The 19723-nt window shown below is 34.7% G+C and overlaps 1 protein-coding gene across 1 annotated transcript in view; it reads right to left on the bottom strand.

Annotated features, from left to right (window-relative positions):
• Window positions 1-19723, bottom strand: part of LOC110464521 (neural cell adhesion molecule 2-like) — a 192290-nt gene that overhangs the window by 9817 nt on the left and 162750 nt on the right. Inside the window, exons 17-18 of the mRNA XM_021519773.1 lie at window positions 3473-3665; window positions 2636-2695 (exon numbers count right to left, since the gene is read on the bottom strand). Coding sequence (XP_021375448.1) covers window positions 2636-2695; window positions 3473-3665 — 253 coding nt within the window. The remainder of the gene's footprint in view (window positions 1-2635; window positions 2696-3472; window positions 3666-19723) is intronic.

Here is a 19723-nt window from a genome sequence, read left to right as displayed (position 1 = left end):
ACATTGCGAAATTAAATAAACATTGATTTATTTCATATCTTCAAAGCTTGTTTAATTATGAACTCTAGTGTCGTTACAATCAAAAACACTTTTCATTATAACAACTGTTATGTATCGAGTCTGGTGGGTATGAAATCCTGTACAAGAAATATATCATTACATGTCATTAATAGTCACTGTGCAGTGACAAATAATAGATTCCAAATTACAGCTAGGTGAGCGTTTGATTAGTTGCAACATGTTATTTCACAAATCAAAGCATAATTATGAAAAGGTTTACAGTGTATTGGGAAATCTATCAAACAAATAGAGGTTCATTAAGATATATTAGCAAATTTTAATTCATTCACCCCTGAAGACACATTTGAACTCTTCCAATTCAAAGGTTGGAATAGTTCATTATGAAATTTCAGGTGTACACGAGTTAAATTATATAAAGGTTCTAGCAGTCGTAAAGTAACGGATACCATTGCCTCAGTTATAATCACGTTCACTTAAGCTTTACTCGGAGCGTTTTTAACTCATTCACCCCTGTAATGTCTTAATGAACTATTCCAACCTTTGAATTGGAAGAGCTCAAATGTTTCTTCAGGGGTGAATGAGTTAATTTGAAGTATTCTTCCCAACATCAAACAAAGGATGAATCAACCGATTTTTTGCTTTTTGTTCTTTCCCCCGTCATGATACTCCTATCTCAATATTTTGTACCTTTAAGAATTGCAGCCTGTAGATAAGGCTATTAAGTATTTTTCATTGAAAAATCCTGATTAATAGAGGTGTAGAAATAACGGTGTTAAACAAACCCTGCAGTGTTATTGCAAGTATTTACATCAGGAACAATTAATCTGTATTCTGCAAAAATGTAATTTATAATGAAATGTATCTTAAAGCGGATAGTGCAAGCTTAAACAAATTTGTTATTTATGTTTTAGTGCGCTTTTTATACCCAGCGAGACCCATACTCACTACTAAGCAAGGACAAACTAAAATTTCGGCACTTCCTTAGAAACGAAATTATATTTCAACTTTATTGTATCTTTTACCAGAACATTTGCAAATTTGATCAATGTCCTAATGATACAGGGTTTATTTTGTACTAATGATACAGGGTTTATTTTGTCCTAATGATACAGGGTTTATTTTGTCCTAATGGTACAGGGTGTATTTTGTCCTAATGATACAGGGTTTATTTTGTGAAGTTATAAAAGACTAAATCACACGTATATATTCATTTTCAGTAAATGGCATTATGAAACAAATTGCCAATAACAAACTCACGAAGGCACATTACAATATCATCTTGTCGTTAGCATGGGTAAAATTAGCAGTTATTTGAAAAAAGACAAAACTCAATGGATGAAAAGTAATGAAAAGGAACTGAACTTGGATCAATAACGAAATGTAAGCCAGCCAAACCCCATCCTCGATATCCAGGGGTTGCGCTCACATTTGCTCTATACACCCCTGGAATCATCCCCAATATCCAGGGGTTACTCTCACTTTTGCTCTCTACACCCCTGGAATATGTCATAGCAAACTTGAAGGCTCATTGTGCGCCATCTGGTTGATGAGACAAGAAGACGAGATCCTTTGATATACATCACAAGAATATCGCGGGCACGTAATGGTAAAAGTTGACAGGCCGGGCGTCTTTCCTTTGTAATCTTCAAAGGACATGCAGGCATCAGCCTAGCGATTGGTCTTTTTTTTACCTGGCACCAATCAAACAGCTATCTTCGTGCCTTCAATTTTGCTATTCCAGGGGTGCAGAGAGCGTACGTGAGCGTAACCCCTGGATATTGAGGATGATTCCAGGGGTGTAGAGAGCGAAAGTGAGCGTAACCCCCTGGATGTCGAGGATGGCCAAACCCTTGATTGTCATTCAGAAACGATTTTAAAATAAATCATTATCAATTTAAATATATCAATAATCTATTGTATACAGTATGTTGATATGACCTGACTAACAGTGAAGCTATATTTGTGTCTGCCCTGATAGGAGACCTATCAGCTTGGACTAATTCGTGACAGACCAACATTAGGATGTGGTGGGAAACAGGACGGGCACCCAATGTGCTACATTACATACCACTCCAGACCACATAGTGTCCTTTTATTGTGATTGTTCGTGATGCCTAACTTTTGTTTTGACGTCTTCTGGTTACATGTTGTCTATTTAAATAATTTTGTATTCATATTATGATAGTTCTGTGCTGATGATGCTGTGGTAATTATTTTTGTGTTTTACTTGTCATGAAACATCGCACCAAAAATGAACATTTTCTTTCAACAATAAAAAGAGGTTTGTAAGAAACTTCAATAGAGATATACCGCCTATCGTATGTTTGAATGTGGAGGTTTGTAAGAAACTTCAATAGAGATATACCGTCTATCGTATGTTTGAATGTGGCCTATCTACTTACTTCCTATGTGTATAAGTAAAGCAATGTTTCCATTCGACACACCTTGTTATGCAAAAATTAATGTTTCAAATAGACATTAAAGTATTCAAATATACTGGTATTCTTGATAGCAAAAGAGTCAAATAAAGGAAATTAAATGTCAGTGTTCATGACAGGCAGGCGATGCACATGCCAGTGAAGATTTAACATGCGAGGTCAAAGGTCAATCTTACTCCTCCACAAGATGGCCGTCTTTGTTCTGTACACCTCCTATAGGCAGAGTACCTTTCTCACTATGACAACAGAAACAACACGACAGCTGATTGGTCAGAAACAACCGCAAATTTAAATTGGGTAAACGACAAGAGTTTTGATGGCATAAACTTGTGGTGACTTTACATAGAAGCTGGTAAGATGAGTGAAAACAAAGAGCGATTGTCAATAATTAATTTATATGTTTTATCTTCAGACTGTCAAGAATCGATTGAAGGAATGACTGGATTGGAATTTTAACAAGAAACAGTTGCATTATTACAAGTTAACAGCGAGATTGCTGTAAAACTGCATAAAACCATGAGAACAGAAAAACAGGATTAGGCTATCCGTACACAGGTTATGTTTATAGAAGACTGTGGGTCAGATGTAGAAAGATACGAAATGAAATGAAACGTCAGATAGTCCTGATTTCTTCTTCAGACTGTGATTTGACTATGGTTGATGACGCTGCACTAGGGTCGTTTAATCGTGTGGCGTGTTTTCGATGGCAACTGATCACAATGTACATCTATATCCTAGATAGGTTAGATAGAATTAAATATATCTATAGAACATACATACAACCACATGAAATTATTTATCTATTGTATGATGCGTTATTTGAAAATATGGGGGCCTGAAATTTGAATGTTAATAATACTTTTAGCGTAATGATTATAATATTTGTGTAAATGGTTTGTATTTGTTTAGGAAAAGGATGGCAAAAATAACAAAGAGATGATTTTACAGACATTTAGTTAGGGTGCAATACTGTTCATCTTGAATAACAAAACACACATATAGGATTATCTTACCTTTCTCCCGATTCCATAATAGGTTCCTTACTGCGCGTGTCCGCTGACCCCGCATGTCCTACACGTTCCTTCAGGCACATGATGACGCCACACTTGTTCCGGAAGTAGCAAGTCACGTCGACGACAACAAAGAGGACGACGAAGACGACGATCACGATGAGGATTATGATTCCAATGGGAAGTCCGAGGTCATCTGCATAAGTAAGGGTACAAGTTAAGGGTCGGTGTTCCTGTAGACTGTTTTCATATTTTCATTGTGTTAAAAATTATTGAAACATTGAATATATATCGGTCAGATTGAATAACACAGACGTGTATACATAATTCATATCAAAACGATGTGCATGATATATTAACATCAATGTTACGGAACAATCATACATATATTACATATATTTATGACCCAATTGATAAAATCACATGACCATAATATGCAATACATATTAATCACATTATTTACAGTATAAATGGACAACAAACCACCTGAATGTAATATCTTTATAAATACTTTGTATAAAGAAAACGGGAAATAAATTATTTCATTTTCAAGAGCAGAAACAGATGGCGGAATTATTAAATATTTGCATTAAGATTGTCTGCTCGTATATTTTTATTTTTAAATGACTGTGACCAATGGTTGGGTTAACCATTACAACTTTGGTACATGTCCACATTTTTACATTGCAATACATCATTTACATTTTCATGAACGTCTTAAATTAATTTCTGATTCATTTATATCAATGGACATTCAGGTATGTTTAATCCATTCTGTGAAGGTGGGATGTATATGCTGATATAATATATATGTACGGGCTATCAAGGTAAATTACACTACACATTATTCTTGATACGGTGACACAAAATTCTACAAACCACGGAATATGATTGATGACCTACAAACATACATAACCCATACGTCACTGTGAAATACAAAACATTGATTATTAATTTATCTTACAAAGTGTTACATGAATATTAACAACCGTTATAGTCAACAATAGTTCATTTTGTTATGAGTGTGGTCATTTCTCTCTGTTTTTCAAAATATGAATTTTACATTTACCTTGACTTGTCCGTTCAAAAGAATACTTGTTGGTGTAAAGAAACATTTTTAATTGGGTTGAACGACTGGTAGAGTAATTTTGTTTTTCAATTTTCAATTAAATACTTGAACTGGAGCGACTGATCGAGTAAATTGTTTTTTTTCAAATTTTTGAACTTAAGATCTATGAATCTCAAATAATGTCACTTTTCATAGCAAATCTTCGATAAAAACACTGACATTCCTGCAACTATATCCAAACATGTCAATTAATCGATAAAGATTTTGTGTGAACAGAATACTGAAGTGTTAACAAACCCAACTTTGAGTATTTATCTGTTGTTAGCCATTACTTAGTCCATAGTAGTGCTTGACAGGACGTTAATTAGTCTGTGTACAGCACCATCAATACAACGGGTCATAAGAACGGATATATAATACAAACATATATTCTAATCATTTATACGTGTCTTGTATTTAGTATTTACAGTAATAATATAGCAATTATATTTAACTTGACAGTGCAAGCTAAGAATAGTCAACAAACTTTCCCATCAAGTTTTTCCTATACAGAGATAGCTAGCTATAGGTGTTCACTGATGAACATTTGACTGGCGAGCGTTATAAACCCGCTGACGGACACAAACTCTGTAACAAAATTCCCACAGCGAAACAACCCCTATCATTCAGCATACTTGCCCTTTTACAATTATTTTTGTGCGGGTTTTAAAAACACCAAAACACAACAATTTATGTGTTTGTTTTATATTATTTCCTACCAGCGTATTTCCATTACAACAATTTGTCTACGGGGTGTAAAAGCACCTAAACCGCGTTGTGTTCTGTACAGTTAAGGTTTATTTTTACCTTATTTCCTACAAGCGTATTTCTATTAAAACTATTTGTGTGCAGGTTTTCAAAGCATCTCAACTGCTTGGTATTCTGTTCACAATTCGTCTAGGCATAAGAAATAATCTCTTGGGAAAGCTTGTTGACAGTTCTTAACATTGTCGGCTTCAACACGTCATAAATACACATCATCTAAACTGTTAAAGATTGAACAGTCATTCCACACCTTCACAAAGCAAGATAACACAAAATAACACATATTCATTGAATACGAATTTGATACATTAACAAAGTCTAGCTACAACTTTAACGTATACTTGAAAAGCTAATCGGTGTAAAAGACATGGATATACTAATCTGCGTGTCTCGAATCTTACCCGTCTCATCAATTCCGATATTAACTACCAAATGTATATCGTAATCAATTAAATTTGCGAAGTTTATTCCATGTTAACGTACGGTAGAACACTAAGTTCAGTATCACGTAAAACTTTTAGCATGGAATTCCATATAGAATACTTTATTGTATAAGCTAAATCGTGTTAAAAACGAAAGAAAAATGGCAGGAAATCCGACCGTTCCATTAGTTTTATGTTAGAATATCAAACTAGGTGCCATAATATTTTCAGTTTTCTCCTTATCAAATTCAAACCTCGCTTCATTTGGAAATCATTTCTGATCCAAAAATAATTTCCTTAAATTATTAGGAAGTCATTGAATTTCACAAAATAAAAAATAACGCATCAACAAGTTAGAAAAATTTGAAACACACTGAAAATATGACAAACGGTATATTATAATGTCTACATATTAGTTGCTAATACTGCACGTGTTATCTTATATAAGAAAAACATGCACAAAAAGTATCAAAGTTTGTAATTTTTGGACTAATTAAATTACCTACAGTAGAACCTCCTTGTTCAATGCACTCATGGTTTTCAATGAATACAGAAATAACAGATTTTCTAAGATTTACCAATCATGGCCTTCATTTGATTTATCCATTGCCTTAACCCTTTCACCCCTATGTAACTTCAGTAGACTCTTGTGACCATGCATATCGATATGGATGAGTACATTATGGTCTACAGTGGTGAAATGGTTAATACGGATATTCTTAGCACTTAACATGTGCATGTGTATAGGTGTAACCGGTGCACCTGCTAAACGAAGTTCCACTGTACACTGAGTTAGTATACTACCAGAACGAACAACCATGCACATATCAACTTATTATCTAAGATAATAATTTCCAATAATATATCGTAAAATGTATAAAATCAACATATAACAACATCAAATATTCAATTCCAAAACATATATTTTAATTCATAACCAAGAAAGGTTATTTTCCTTTTGATATTTCACAACAGAGATTTCAAGTAAGAGAGTGAGCTACTTTTACGGCAGTTTTGTGTATAAGCGTAATGTCTACAAAAGGGGCATCGAGAGGCATGAATTAATATAGGTTAGTTATTAATCATAGGGATGGAATGTTTGGCAAATTAATCTTGTACTGTAATTAAGCATGATATGTATTGTTCCGTTAGACGTAGGTTTTAAGTATATGCACCCCGATGACCAATAATATTGCAACTATTATTTATCAATAGATACCGCCATAAAATGCAATAATTTTCACCTAAATTGTTTGGTGGTAAACAGTAAGAAAATTATTTCACAAAAATATTGCTGGAATTAAATTAATGTTGTAAACATTAAGCCTGCTTGGAGTGATAAGTTCCGATGTTATCTAAAACAATTTTCAATTTATCTTTGAAAATTACTGAACTGATGCTCCTTTCATTTATTTTGCACCACTATTTCAAATGCAATGAATTTCTAGGAATATAATATGTTGCGATATACGGCAATATTCAATCAAAGATTCAAATATGACAATTACTATCTATACCCACCCCGACAAAAAATATCCTGACGAATCAGCACATGAAGATTGGTTTCAGTTTAATGTGTACGAAATAAGATTACAGTATATTTACAGCAGCTTACAGCTTGATCAGAGCGTCCTCCCTATTCTTGGAAAACGTTGTCTTCTTTTTGTTAAATATCAAAGGAAATTTGTTAAAATTTCTATAATAGAAAAAAACCTCCCTTTTTATGAAGACAGGTTATTTCTTCTTGTGAAATATCAAAGGAAATTTGTTAAAATTTCTATAATAGAAAAAAACTCCCTTTTCCTGGAGAAAGTTATTTCTTCTTGTTATGAAATAGCAAAGGAAATTTGTTAGAATTTCTATAATAGAAAAAAAACTTCCTTTTCGTGGAGGAAGTTAGTTCTTGTTATTGTGAAATATCAAAGGAAATTTGTTAAAATTTCTATAATAGATAAAAAAAAAATCCCTTTTTCTGGAGAAAATTATTTTTTCTTGTTGTGAAATATCAAAGGAAATTTGTTATAATTTCTATAATAGAAAAATATATATCCGTATAAGGTAGTGCAGTTGTAAGTTAATACTTACCATCAAACGAAGGTGTGCTCACATTCACGTGCTGTAAATTCTGGCAATACAACATGCACGTGCACTTCTAATAAATAAAACAGACAAAACCATCATTGGCAAAAACCATAAGAGAGCAGTCAATGTAACAAAAAATGATATAATCGCTCACATTGGTTACCAGCCAAAGCTAACTTTTACATATTTAATATTGGCCTTTATCTTTGTTACGATTCACACGAAATTATAATCTATTTTTTTATGTAATTATTCATTTTTACTTTTCCAAAAAATATTGACTTATTCAGAACTTAATTACTTTTGGTTTTTTTCGTACAAGAATCTTTCATGATTTTTCTAAATAATGACATCATGACCGGAGCGAACATACTAAAAAATGTTTCTTTCTGATGTTTAATTTTAAAATCACGGCAGTCATACTATACTGTTAATACATTTGACAATGCCACGGTTTGATTTTTGTTTATTCCTTAATGCGTTTGTGATAATTATATAATACAACATAAACTTATTCAATTTCTTTATATATGTATCATTTTTCACACATTATTTTAAACATATATTAACACACGTATTTGGATACATACGCTCGTGATTGGTCATTGGCTGGTTACCATTAAAACTTACAACAGTTACCGTGAGCGATATGAAAGCATTTTAATAAGCATAAAAATGAAGCTAACAAAATCATTCCAGTTGATAGCGTTCATGACTATCAACCAAAATATTGGATAAAGAAAGAATCAGTGCAATACTCAATGAATGTGTAATAAAAAATTAAAAATGAAAATAAATCTAAATAAATAATCCAATATAAAATACTAGTAGACAACTCTTCAATTTCCAGAAATTCACATCATCCCTGCTGATCATCTGCTTTCATTTTAGAAAATCCCTCAATTTGAATGAAGGTTTAAAAAAAAAAAAGTAATCGACTTTATCATATTTGTCTTACAAACAAGGTGAGGTCGACGATTGGCTGATGTCACCTGGTCATGTGCTGTCCGACGAAATATCATCGGTCACGTTACCTAAAAAAATAGTCTATGCAAGCGTGATGTCCTATACACAGAACCAGAGTCCATTCTGAGTGGTTCAGTCCCAGCAGCTTGCAGTTTTACCGTCTGTATCCGACATATTGGATATTCTTTTTTTACGTCTACCGTCGCCCAATTTTGTCCTCCAGAAATTAAGTCATTTATCAACGAAACATATATTCATTCATACATACGTCATCCGCTCATGCTTTCGTCCAGTTTGATAATCAATTTCTCATGGCTGCTGTTATTCCGTCTTTGCCTATTGCAGAGTTATCTTCTCTTGTGTGCAGGTATCGATTGTTACGTCATTGGTTTGTATGAGAAAATCACGCTGTTTTCTCAAAAATTGATGACGTTATACTTTCACAAACATTATGACGTAACAATCTATACCTGCTCACAAGAGCAGATAACTCTGCAATACGAAAATACGGAATATCGTATACAGTGCACTTCTCACCAAACTTCATAACCATAATTATGAACCATACCCATTACCTTACAGCAAACAGAATTGTCTAACCAATGCATGTACTTAGCATTTTAATACTAATTTTTTTCACAGCATCTATCTAAAATAAGTATACTGGTTGATGTTAAGCATTGTAAACGTTTAATGTGGGGCTTGCTAAATATCCACAATTTTATCGGTTCTCCAATGTTTAAATAATCATGCCTCCATTTGGAATTTTAATATTTTAATCGAATGCTTATTTCTAATTCTTTTACTCCATCAATGAAAGTGAATCCGCAAGCACGACCATGCATTGAATAAGAAATTTTAACTGCGATGTTGCAAAAATAAAATAAAAAAATATATAGAATGTTTCCTCAAGGTTTTGGCGATTGCATTTCCCTGTTCATAATGCTTAACGCCGTTTATTTAACTAAATTTCTCATTATTTCTATGAAATCTTAAAAAAACAGAATATTGACAGGTCAGCAAGGGCCTTCGTGTACCAGAGTGACCGTAGCGCCCATGGTCTATTTTTTGTAAGTCACCTTGACCTTGATCTTTGAATTTTTAAAAACCCTATTGCACATCTACATATCACAGTGTATTTCCATGTGAGATTTCGGAAAAAATAGTCTTTTGGATTCGAATATAGCTTCTGGAATGAAAGTGTGGATAGGGAAAAAACAGACAGACGGATGGAGGTACACTGTGATTACATAAGGCAAATGTAGAGATGTCTGCAAACTTTTAGGATATATTCTGAAAAAAAGAACTTACAAGAATCTATATGCAGTTTGTGATTTCGCAGATTGACATTGGTTTAACGTGAGATGCCAACAATACTTATTTATACAAGGGAATAGTCGCAAGAAACAAAACAGACGCATTTTGTGTTGTAAGACATTTTATTGAAACAGAATGGACATTGATGAACAAATAGCAAATATAATCAAACGCCAATCGTCAGTAGTTTATCTTAATGAACACAGCAGTGATGTCCCTTTGAATATTTGACCACTAAACGACATCATCAGTAGCTGATCTTAATGAACACAGCAGTGATGTCCCTTTGGATATTTGACCACTAAACAACATCTATTACTTCCATGGTTATTTACCGATTTACAATGAATGGAGACTTTTCTTTTAATTCAGACCAATTACCGATAGTTATACCTCTCTGAATTCAGAATGCGTCTATTTAAGGTATCATACAAGAAAATAATGAGGTTTTTGATTGGTTAAATCAGCCAAGGTGTGGGTGATTGGACACTGGTTTAATAATACTCCAGTTATATATAGATATGAATGGTTATACTCAAGAACCCATTTACAAACAATTTATTGAACGTACCAGCAGTCATTTCCAACTTTTTATTTTATATAACATTTCAGGAGTCTGGTCCGATGAGACTGGGTAGCAAACAGCATTGGACATTATACACATTTATACCGGAATCAATGAGTTTGGTATTTGGTGTTTTACATCCTTTTAACAGCTTTAGTCATTAAAGGTTGTGTCAGGTTAGTGGTGGTAATTATAAATCACTTTTTACTCACTGTGAATTTTAAAAAAAAACACAAATATTTGCCACGGAAAAAAAAAATGTTCTGCCAATAAACCGAATACTGCCAGACGAGAGGGTGTTATCAAAAGCTGTCCTGCCATAGCTGTCTATTGAAGGCATAGAACATATTGATATTCAGTTTTTAGAGAAAGGAACTCAATCTCCTCGCATGATACCTTAACCCTTTCGCCCCTATGTAACTGTAGTAGACTCTACCATGCATTGATCTGGATGAGTCCATTATGGTCTACAGGGGTGAAAGGGTTCAATCAAACCAAACATTGAAAATCATTTGATTAACGGACAACACTGATGTTCATTGAAGTATGACCACTGCTGATCGGCCATGTTGGTAATAAAACGCATCACCTAAATATCCTGGGTGACAAATATCAGTGAGAACTACATCTAGTATATATAGGACACGATTATTACCGAGTCTCTAACTCTCACACAGCAAGCACAGATACAATACTTAGTTTTAATCTGAGACTCATTCACGGGGAAAATTCTTACTATGTGTTACAAATACAAGTTGCTGAAATATATCAATGGAGTCAAATTTCGAGATTAAATGGAAACATTGTTATGATGAAATCGCAAACAACTGCAATACAAAGGGACTACAGTATACTAGCAATATGACAGTTTGCACTACAATAATACTATTTTATACTTTTATCTTAAGTTAAGGAGGACAATGAGAAGCAGACCTGCTTTGACGACAAGTGTAGAATGATCGAGTGTGAAAATACATCTACAATGGTGTAAATATCTTCTGAGTAATGTATGAAACAGTGATGGCGAAATAATGACATTTATTGGTGAATCATGACACCCACATTTAGCTAAACATTTCAGCTATGTGAGCTACAAGGTTGTCATGAAGCATACATCTATGATACTTAGCAGTACAAACATTTCAAATACAACTATTTGGACTGTGGTCCTCTTCACAATATGGTTGTTAACCCATTCACCCCTACAGTCCCATATAAACTCTTCCAATTCAAAGGTTGGAATTGTTCATTATGAAATTTCAGGGGTGAATGAGTTTACCCATTCACCCCTACAGGCCCATATAAACGCTTCCAATTCAAAGGTTGGAATTGTTCATTATGAAATTTCAGGGGTGAATGAGTTAACCCATTCACCCCTAAAGTCCCATTTGAATCTCACCAAATCAAAGATTTGGCCAGTCCAGTTTAAAACTATAGGGGTGAATGAGCTAAAATCATTGGATTTCTTCATTATTTTGAGTAAATTGATAGTAACGTGATGCAATAAAGACATAAAGTAAGGTGATTCTTTCACACTAGCCAATGATTAATGTGTCTGGGAGATAGTATCCTGCTTTCTGATAACTGTACACTGATTATCGTATTATCATTGTGTCTGTGGTAAACTTGTAAACTGTCTATCTGTTTAATTTCACGAGGCTAATATTTTGTTGTTTACCTGATCAGAATTGGTTTGTGGGAATTTAGTTTTGCGCAACATTGGCAGGTAAAACTATCTTGCTCGAGAGGTGATGGGATATATATTTCACAAGTGTTTTATAAAAATAACGTTAAACATGATATTGAATTGGTGCTTTATTTCAATTATTCGTCTGTTAAAGGTTTAACATATCTTTCACTTTTGTATATTCATGGGGTTGATATTCTTTCGATATTCAATGTCGCGCTGTCTTTGGTGACCGCGGATATCATGAAGTTAAATCCCCTGTAAAAATGACCAACTGTACAGTCACAGCAGCCAACCTCTAAAATGATGTTAACTCATTTACCCCTAAAGACACATTTGAACCTTACCAAATCAAAGGTTGGAATAGTTCATTATGAAATTTCAGGGGTGTATGAGTTAATGGAGTTTTGTGATAACTATAGTATAATATTGAGCTAATCAAACATTTTCAGATCATGGGTTGATTATCTATCTCTCTCTCCCTCGCTCTCTCGCTTTTACACACACACACACATTGACATGACAGTCAGATGCATAGGTAAGTCCAACTCGCATTACATGACGAATGTATTATTATAACACTCGTGTTAACACTAAGTCATCACTAGGGAAATGTACAACAGGTTACCTGGTTTTAAAGGAGAGAAGCTCTGAGGACTAATACTACATACATTAGGGCTGAAATGATACACAAACCTCATAACATGACAAGTGATGCAGTAGGTACGATACTTTTGATACAATATCTATCACGATACACATATCCGTCATCCTCGTTATCATTTTACAAGGATTTTACAAAGCGTTGTCACAGTGTTTTATATCAACTCATTCATCCCTGAAATTTCATAATGAACGTTCCCAACCTTTGAACTGGAAGAGTTCAAATGTGTCTTCAGGGATGGATGAGTTAAGTACTATTCAAGTATATTTTGTGTATGATTTGAAGTACTTTTGAGTATGACTGCACAGTTGATGACATCTTTACTGAAGGATGCAAAAATATAAGTACACTTCTTCATAGTTTGTTGATTGGCAATTTCTGTAAAGTATCGCGATAGAGTTGAACAAAACAATATGATACAACTCACAAGGATGTATCACGATATGATACAATTTAATGAACCATTTCAGCCCCAGCAAACATACCTGAAGTAGTCATGTAATATTTTGTCCATTTCAACTCATTCACCCCTGAAGACACATTTAAACTCTTCCAATTCAAAGGGTGGAATAGTACATTATGACATTTCAGGGGTGAATGAGTTAATATTTAAGAAGAATTATCTTTTAAGGATCCCTGTCCCACTGCACTGTTGTTTTTTGGCATAAACAGTGACCTCCCCTTGGTTTCGTTTCGGGAATGATTGTACCAGTTTGGCCATTACATTACCGTTGATAGGAAGCTAAGTCAGTTAGAGCGATATTATAAAGTCCAGGGTTCGAATTCCCGGTCGAAGCTCATCCAACTTTCATAATTAGAACACTATACGTTGTTGATCATATTTACTTAATTTCAATCTTCAGTATTTTTCCCATAAAAGTCCCACAAGTTATGATATTCCTTTCCGAATTGATTTATCAAAGCTATATCTAGTCATGCCGATAAATTTCTAATGCAAAGGTTAAATGTTTCGCAATGGTGCAGGGATCCTTAAGAAGGGGAGAATTCATATAAGCATTTTGCTTGGTTACAAATCTTTTAAATTTACTCTCTCCGAAATAAATTGGATTTAAGAAAAAAAACACTGAAATAATCTCTGGTTGGTTACTGATCTTCATGCTTTGATTTTCTAAATAAGTTTTTAATCGAGAAAGAGCATTTACATTTGCACCAATATGGCATTCTTAGAAATGGGCACCAAGATAATAACAGCATGGTTAACTCATTCACCCCTGAAGACACATTTGAACTCTTCCAATTCTAAGGTTGGAATAGTCCTTCATGAAATTTGAGGGGTAAATGAGTTAATATTAGTCCAGACAAAAAGGCTCAAAATAAACAAAAACAAAATACAAAAAATATGCATTACATGAAAAATAAAATGGTCTTCCTGACAAGTGTTCAATAGGCTTCATAACTCATACACGACTCATTGTACGGAACATATTTACACACAGGTCCTAATTACAACCCATCAACATCTGAGTATTATCATACATTAATATTAGCACAGAAAAAAAACCTCTTGAAGTCAACACGTTTGTTTACTTGAATGAGCTAGTCTATTTTAATCAACAGGGTAAGGAAGGCTAATACCACATACATGTACACCCCTGGATTTTTGTTAGTGGACTTGACCATCTTATGATTTGGTGGGTATATTGTGAAAAATGGGGTAGGAAAGGGTTAAGTTTATAATCCTGACCACTTCCTAGACTCTTATCATTATATGGCCTAGTGGAAAAAACGTTATAGCAGGCACATATACTATCTTTCAATGTTCACACATGGAAAGGTGAAAATAAACACACAAGATGACAATATTGCTTACAGAAAACCATACCCTGGTACACACATATTAGTGACGTACACAAACTGTATGGCCTACACTGGGGTGACAATTTGCTTAATTAACAAATTCCACATTGATCCAATACCTCACACATCCACACAAAACATACTGGTGACTGTATTCCCATACACAATGTACACATAAAGTTGTGACTATGTACACATAAATGGCAACAAAGTACAGCATACTGGTGACAGTTTACACAACATATACTGGTGATTATGTACACAAAAATGGCATCGAAGTACACATATATATTAGTTACAGTTTACACATGGAATAGTAGTTACATACAAATAAACCTGACAGTGTATTTTAATTATGACAGCGTGGAAGTCATGTTACAATGGCTATATAGGTCACCCACATACAAACACACATCTTTGTCGTTATCACAAGCAAACACATTGAGCACACATGTTTACAAAACCTTGAACAGAATAAAAAATTATAATACAGTTCAGCAAAAAACAGAGAATGCAGAACCGTTACACAGCAGAAACTTATTTAATATTGCTGTAGAATTTTGCCACAATACTTCCAATCTGAAACCAGCATTAAACTTTTGTTCAACAAATTTACAAGAATCATACATCACACTCACAAGGACAAACATAATTATAGTCAAAATGCATATACTTTAAAACAATTAAGGTGATTTGTGTCTTGATAATGACACCCAAAGGAACATCAATAAAGGTGGAAAACTTACCAATTTCAATCATGGCACCAGACACTGGTACAACAGCTTTGTATGTCAGGTTACATTGCAAAAACAGATCTGACCATGTCAATGGTAACCGTGACAACAGATCTGACCATGTGAATGGTATCCATGACGACAAATCTGACCATGTGAATGGTAACCATGACGACAGATCTGACCATGTGAATGGTAACCGTGACAACAGATCAGACCATGTCAATGGTAACCTTGACAACAGATCTGACCATGTCAATGGTAACCATGACGACAGATCTGACCATGTGAATGGTAACCGTGACAACAGATCTGACCATGTGAATGGTAACCGTGACGACAGATCTGATCATGTGAATGGTAACCATGCCAGCATACATTGGTACAACATATCTGACCATGTGAATGGTAACCATGACGACAGATAATGTTACAAGGAATGATGATGTATATATGTATTAAATCATGTTAGTGTCATCAGAATCAAAATATCAAATACTAAATAAATAAGAATATATAATTGCTTATTGAAAACAGAACATGCATTTCAGATGGAACGAGGTCTGTTAACAGCATCTAGGAAAAACAACCTGTCAACCCCTATTTTCAAAATAGACTGGCTGTTAGTATATGCCATTGTGGTTTTAGGGGTGAAAACAGTTCAATAAGGGAAAAAATAAACAACAAAAATATCTTTGGGCTGTCTGGTCTGAAGGGACTAACTTCACTTACTGCATATCAATAGAGAAAAATCATCTGTTTCAAAACTTTTCATTCTCAGTAGCAGGTACATAATTAATACTAAATATCATAAAATGTTTCCAACTAGAAATTAATGGCACTTCATAGGCTTCTGTCAAATCCCAACTGATGTCGATTTCTGTAGCCCCGTCCAAAAACGTATAAATTTTACAAGATATAAAAACAAAATCATATATAATGACCTGCTCAATATAAGTACAGTAACATATAAATGATTAAAAATTATCTAAGAAAAAAATATATACAAAATCTAATACAAATAATATATTGAAAAGTAATTTTCCATTACGACATAACAGACATTGACAATTGAATAGATGATGCATGAATGATTATGAATATTTATAAGGACACTAATGAATATTCATGATGACTTGCTAAAGACATATTGCACATATAAAAGATTTTGTTTCCTTTCATGTACTTTCCCTATTTTCCTAAATGAACCGACCCATTCTGTGGACTGATACTACTTCATTGAAGGGGTCCTATTCACTGCATTTGAAGCTATCCAATCATGAGGACAAGTCTATTTTGGTATGTAAGGGGGAGGGGGAAACTGTCAAATTATTCTATGTAATATAAAAAAGATATCATTTCCTCTTCTTGAGGGACCCTCTTCAAACCTATGTTCTCACAATGGACTGTTCCATTAATAAAAGTGCATCTGGTTTATGTTTAAAAACCCCATCTTTCCGTAACTCATTCACCCCTGAAATTTCATAATGAATTATTCCGACATTTGAATTGGAGGAGTTTAAAATGTGTCTTCAGGGATGAAAGAGTTAATTCCTTATCAATCAAATATTTTGCTGATCTCTGTGTCTCAGCATCTTGGTAGGTCCAGAATGGAATCTCCTATGATTACTTACAGATCAGTCCAATGTCAGACATGGGGATGAAAAGGATATGACACAAACATGAAAATAAAACATATGTATGGTCCTGCATGTTCTACTATAAACAACAGCTAATTATGACTGGTATCACTGTGGAATAGTTTATCATGAGGTGTTTTCAGTGTGACACCGGGGCACCTGTTCCTGTAGCACTACATGTAAACAATATCCTTCAGTACAACTAGTGTACCTGATGACCTCCAAAATGTCCAGCACTCCTCTAGTAGCACTTCCTGTTTTCAGTCTTCATCCGTGCACCAGCCATGGCCTCCACAGCCGATTCTAAACCGCCAGGGTCAGCGAAAACGTAAACCTGGTCATTCGTGGTCATTGCTGACCTGCTGCATGGTCAGATTTGACCTCTGTCCTCTCTTTCGGGCTGAAGTCGATGTCAATGTTACGAAAAGCAGGATAGCTGAAGACCGATTTCTCACGAGAAAAAAAATCCGAAAATAAGGTTGACACTTACTAATTATTCATAATTACTTTTATGCCCAGCCAATCAAATCACCGCACCGGGTCGACTCCTCCATGGAGAAGAATAGGTCACGAAATTGGGTCACATGATTCAGTGAGACATGCATACACACAAGTGAGAGCTGTTATCCATTCTCTATGTTACGGACTTCCCACTAGTAGCTAGGTCACAGGTCAAGTGGCACTGAGATGAGAACTCTTCAGGATTGAAAGTTACAAAAGGGCTCCTAGGCATGCTGAGAGAACTGAGGTTGCCAGGGCAACTACTAGGTTAGTGTAAGACACCAACAAGACTGTGGCTGAGTTGACATAGCCGCTTTTGGGCACTGAAAAAGCAAAAGAAAAAACACGTCACTGAGAGACACCACCACAAAGATAAAAGGTGCAAGCTGTTAGAGCATGATATCCTACAGCCCAACCAATCACAGGCATTCTTACATCCCTCAGCTATGTAAAACACTCAATGATTGGTTTAGACTGGATTTACCAACCAATCACAGAGGTTCTTACATCCCTAGCTATATAAGACATTTTACCCCGACATCTAAAATTTAAGTTATATGACAATAATAAAAGGACATTCTGTGCGTATCCCATTCAAATATCTAATCCATAGAGGCTGATCTCCTTATCGTAAATTTGGGACAGTCGTCACTCAAATTGTCACAAATATTAATAAAATAACTTGACGACTGAAAGAAAATAGGTCACTTTCTTTGGAGTTTTTTTATAGACCTGAACAATTGTTCCCAATCCTGGTAATATCGACCAAGTATCATCAAATGGTGCGTACCAATTTGGACAGAGAGGTAAGACAGCTTCGGTAAAATAACATGTTATACATTACGTGAAGGTAACACTTTTTTTTACTCCAACAGAATACAGATTTCTCAACTTGGACTATGTTTCCAGGATATTTTAGAAAACAAATTGGAAGAAGCTCTTCTAGGCCCTTCTTGTCTTCTAATCCCCCCAACTACACAAGTGTGACCCTCCCCCTCTGTGCAGGAATCTAAGACTGGCAAATCACTGGATTGGGCATGCTCCAACAGCTAACAGAGATGTGCAAATGATACAGGGTATACTAACAAGGCACACATATATAAAACATGAAATCATAGTACAGCATACATACATAGCACTGACTGTTAATCAAGATTTTTTTGTTTTTTTATTTTTCATTTTGGATATTGTTCTTGTTCCGTTTTTTCTACATCATAAGAAGCTACAACCGTCTTGATTTGAACATTCAGGCTAAAAATAAATAAAAATAATAAATAATGCATAAATAATAAGCACAAGAATCTTTGTTGTGTTTTACTGTGAAAACCTGTATAACAAAGTCTGCCCTCTTCTATACTTAACCCCTTCACCACTGTAGACCATAATGGACTCCTCCAGATCAATGCATGGGAGAGTCTACTAAAGTTGCATAGGGGTGAAAGGGTTAAAGAACCTTCCAAACAGAAACTGTTTCAATGTGGACCTGAACTCTGGGACGATGGAAACAGGATGTTTGATATTAGGACAGTCCAAGTGAAATGTTTGATATTAGGACAGTCTTAGTGAGACATTTGACATAAGGACGGTCTTAGTGGGACCTTTGACATAAGGACAGTCTAAGGGGGATGTTAATGGGACCTATGACATTAGGACAGTCTTTGATATAAGAACAGTCTCAATTGGCACTAGGACAGATTTAGTGGGGCCTTTGACATAAGGACAGTATAAGTGAGATATTTGAATTAGGACAGTCTTAAGGAACATTGACATTAGGACAGTCTTAGTGGGACCTTTGACATTAGGACAGTCTTAGTGGGACCTTTGACATTAGGACAGTCTTAGGGGGACCATTGACATAAGGACAGTGTAACCTTGACCTTTGGAGTGACAGTTGAACAGTGTTCTTTGTAACAATGTCATTATGACCTTTGACCTTTGGACAGTTTCAGAATGACCTTTGACTTTTGGACAGGGTTAGCATTAAC

The sequence above is a fragment of the Mizuhopecten yessoensis genome, unplaced genomic scaffold (genome assembly GCF_002113885.1).
Source record: "Mizuhopecten yessoensis strain PY_sf001 unplaced genomic scaffold, ASM211388v2 scaffold11005, whole genome shotgun sequence".
In the NCBI taxonomy this organism is placed as follows: domain Eukaryota; kingdom Metazoa; phylum Mollusca; class Bivalvia; order Pectinida; family Pectinidae; genus Mizuhopecten; species Mizuhopecten yessoensis.
This window is presented reverse-complemented; position numbering and strand designations above follow the sequence as displayed.